Source organism: Sarcophilus harrisii, chromosome 4, assembly GCF_902635505.1.
Source record: "Sarcophilus harrisii chromosome 4, mSarHar1.11, whole genome shotgun sequence".
In the NCBI taxonomy this organism is placed as follows: Eukaryota; Metazoa; Chordata; class Mammalia; order Dasyuromorphia; family Dasyuridae; genus Sarcophilus; species Sarcophilus harrisii.
The window spans coordinates 458,547,257-458,549,653 of NC_045429.1; the positions used below are offsets into that span (position 1 = coordinate 458,547,257).

Genomic DNA, 2,397 nt, shown 5'->3' on the forward strand with positions numbered 1-2,397 from the left:
TGATTCTGTTTCAGCCCCTTATTTTAAATCAGTTTTTGTGTCTTTCTGTTTCAAGTGTGTCTCTCACAAACAATATATTGTTCAAGTCTGTTCTCTTCACTTTGGAGCTGCATTATTATCACCAAACAGTTCCTGGCCCTACAAGAGTACCAGTTTGGGGTTTCTTCAATCTCTTACTGACCAGTTGTCTAATCCCCTTGTCATCTCTAGGCTGAGTGTTTTTGAAATTGCTGTGTCTGCCGCCATTGTCATAGCTACCTTCAAGGTCCATTCCTGGTGTGTAGTCTGGGCTTGTTTCCATTTCAGTGTCACAGACCCTTCTTTCTCACTCCCTTGTTTTAAGCTTGAAAAATGTCTCACCCCTATCTTTTGTTGATTCAGCCATTCCAGAATTTGATTTGACCTGTTATCATAAAGTTGTTTGAAGGGAAATAATAGGAGGCTATGCCCAGGTTGGTGCTTCTACATTTTGGACAATTATTTGTGATTACTAAAGGGAAGTCAATAAGAACATGTTGCCCCTACTCCTTCTAGGGTTTAATTCTTGATCCAATATTTTGTCCATTTGCAGTGTCTGAACATTGCAAATGGTTATATGCAGGATGCCCCAAAAGTCTTAGTGCAGTTTTCAAAATGGTACTAAAACTTTTATTGTAGCCTGTGTACATATGCACATATGTATGTACACACATGCATATCTATGTTTGAATATTCACATAAATATGTATTGGATATATGTGTATAAATATTTATTTCCATACATTATATATCGAAGAGTAGTTCTGTAGATTGTTTGCATACTGAGTTATTGCTATCAAATGTTTGTCCACCAACTATATCTGACCCACAGCCTATCTTTTATGTCTCTGAATTAAGAATATTTTTGTTTCACATTTTAAAAAAATAAAGTTATATTGTATTTTTAGATGTAAAAACTATTTTTAGCTCATGGCCTGACCATTTCAAAGAAGCAATTGGCTGAATTTGGTCTTCACACCTCCATTTGCTTCTCTTAATGTAGACAACTATACCTCCATTTGGTTTTTCCTTTATAAATTGTTAGCCAAATTCAGATTAGAATGAAATTCAATAATCACTAAATCTCTACAAATAATCTGAAATGAATTCCCAGAAAAAGGGTGATTTTGTTGAGTTTAACCTATGTCACAAAAACTTTTCCAGATCCTTTGGGGGCAATGTTGCCAGAGAATCCTAAGGAAGGCCTGCCTTAACTTGTTATTCATCTTGATCAGGATGATAGAGTGGGCCAAGGGGTAGATGGCAGTTATTGTCATTGAAAACAAGGAAGGTAAAATACTTTCAAAAAAAATGTAATTCAAGATTCCCGTGATGATGCCTACATGATATAATAGAAAGAGAAAAAGGAAAAAGACAATAGATTTTATAGTCTTCTTGTGGACCTCTGTGCTGGAGTCTCTGGAGGTTGTGGCATTCCCCTGCATCTGTCGAGTATGCCTCCATAAGGAGAAGACTAACAAAAAGCATGAAATAAGGGAGACAATGAAGGGGACAAAACCCCCTAGGTAGTAGAGAGCCAGACTGAAAAAATCATGGCTTCTTGTGGTTAGTCTTTTGTGAGTTCCATTTGTCATATTTCCATGCTCAGCATAGATTTTATAGATTTCTCTCGTTTTCTCTGTTAATGGAATGTTGATAAATAAGGCAATGAGGAAGCAGATGAAAATCATTCTGAGGATCACTTTGTTAGCCCTCCATTTCAGCCAGAGGAAGGCAGGATGGGAAAAGTTGGCAATCTTGAGGAAGTAGAATAAGCTGAGGCACGTGCCAAACCAGGCATTTAAGTGGTTGCTCAAATTCCAGAAAGGTTCTATATATCTCAACTTACCAGAGACATAGGCATCGAAAAAGAAATTAAGTACTATGATTATAGTTGTGAATGACCCCAATAAAATAATCCTGGAAATGGCCAAAGTGATGAGAATTAAGTCCATTGAATACACTCTTCCCGTCTTGACCCAGTTCATGAAATTGACCAGAACAATGAAGCCATTGGTGAACCCACCCACTAGAGTTTGTCCAACAGTCACTGCCACTAAGATGTTCCTAATGGCACATGACATGTCTGCAGAAAAACAAACAAATAAACCCACCTTTCAAAGCACTGTAACTGAAATAGTTTTCCAAAAAATGTGATATATCTATCTCAGAAATGATAATTTTCTTTGCCTTCATAACCAGTCTTCCTCTTTGCCTTGAAAGTACTCAAATCTATTAGGAAGTGGAGCTTCAGCTGTCTTCAGAATACCTGATTCTCTTCCTTTGATAGCAGACCAGTGAGTAACCCTAACCCTGAACATGACCTTTGAATGTGGCCACATGAGAAATTTCCATTGATTGAGAGGCAAGTTACTGTTT

The 2,397-nt window shown here is 37.3% G+C and overlaps 1 protein-coding gene across 1 annotated transcript; it reads right to left on the reverse strand.

Annotated features, from left to right (window-relative positions):
• Positions 1-1,154: 1,154 nt before the first annotated feature.
• Positions 1,155-2,102, reverse strand: LOC100924049 (taste receptor type 2 member 7-like). Its single transcript, XM_012549979.1, has one exon. It carries the CDS (start codon positions 2,100-2,102, stop codon positions 1,155-1,157), a length of 948 nt encoding a protein of 315 aa, XP_012405433.1.
• Between the last annotated feature and the right edge of the window lie 295 nt (positions 2,103-2,397).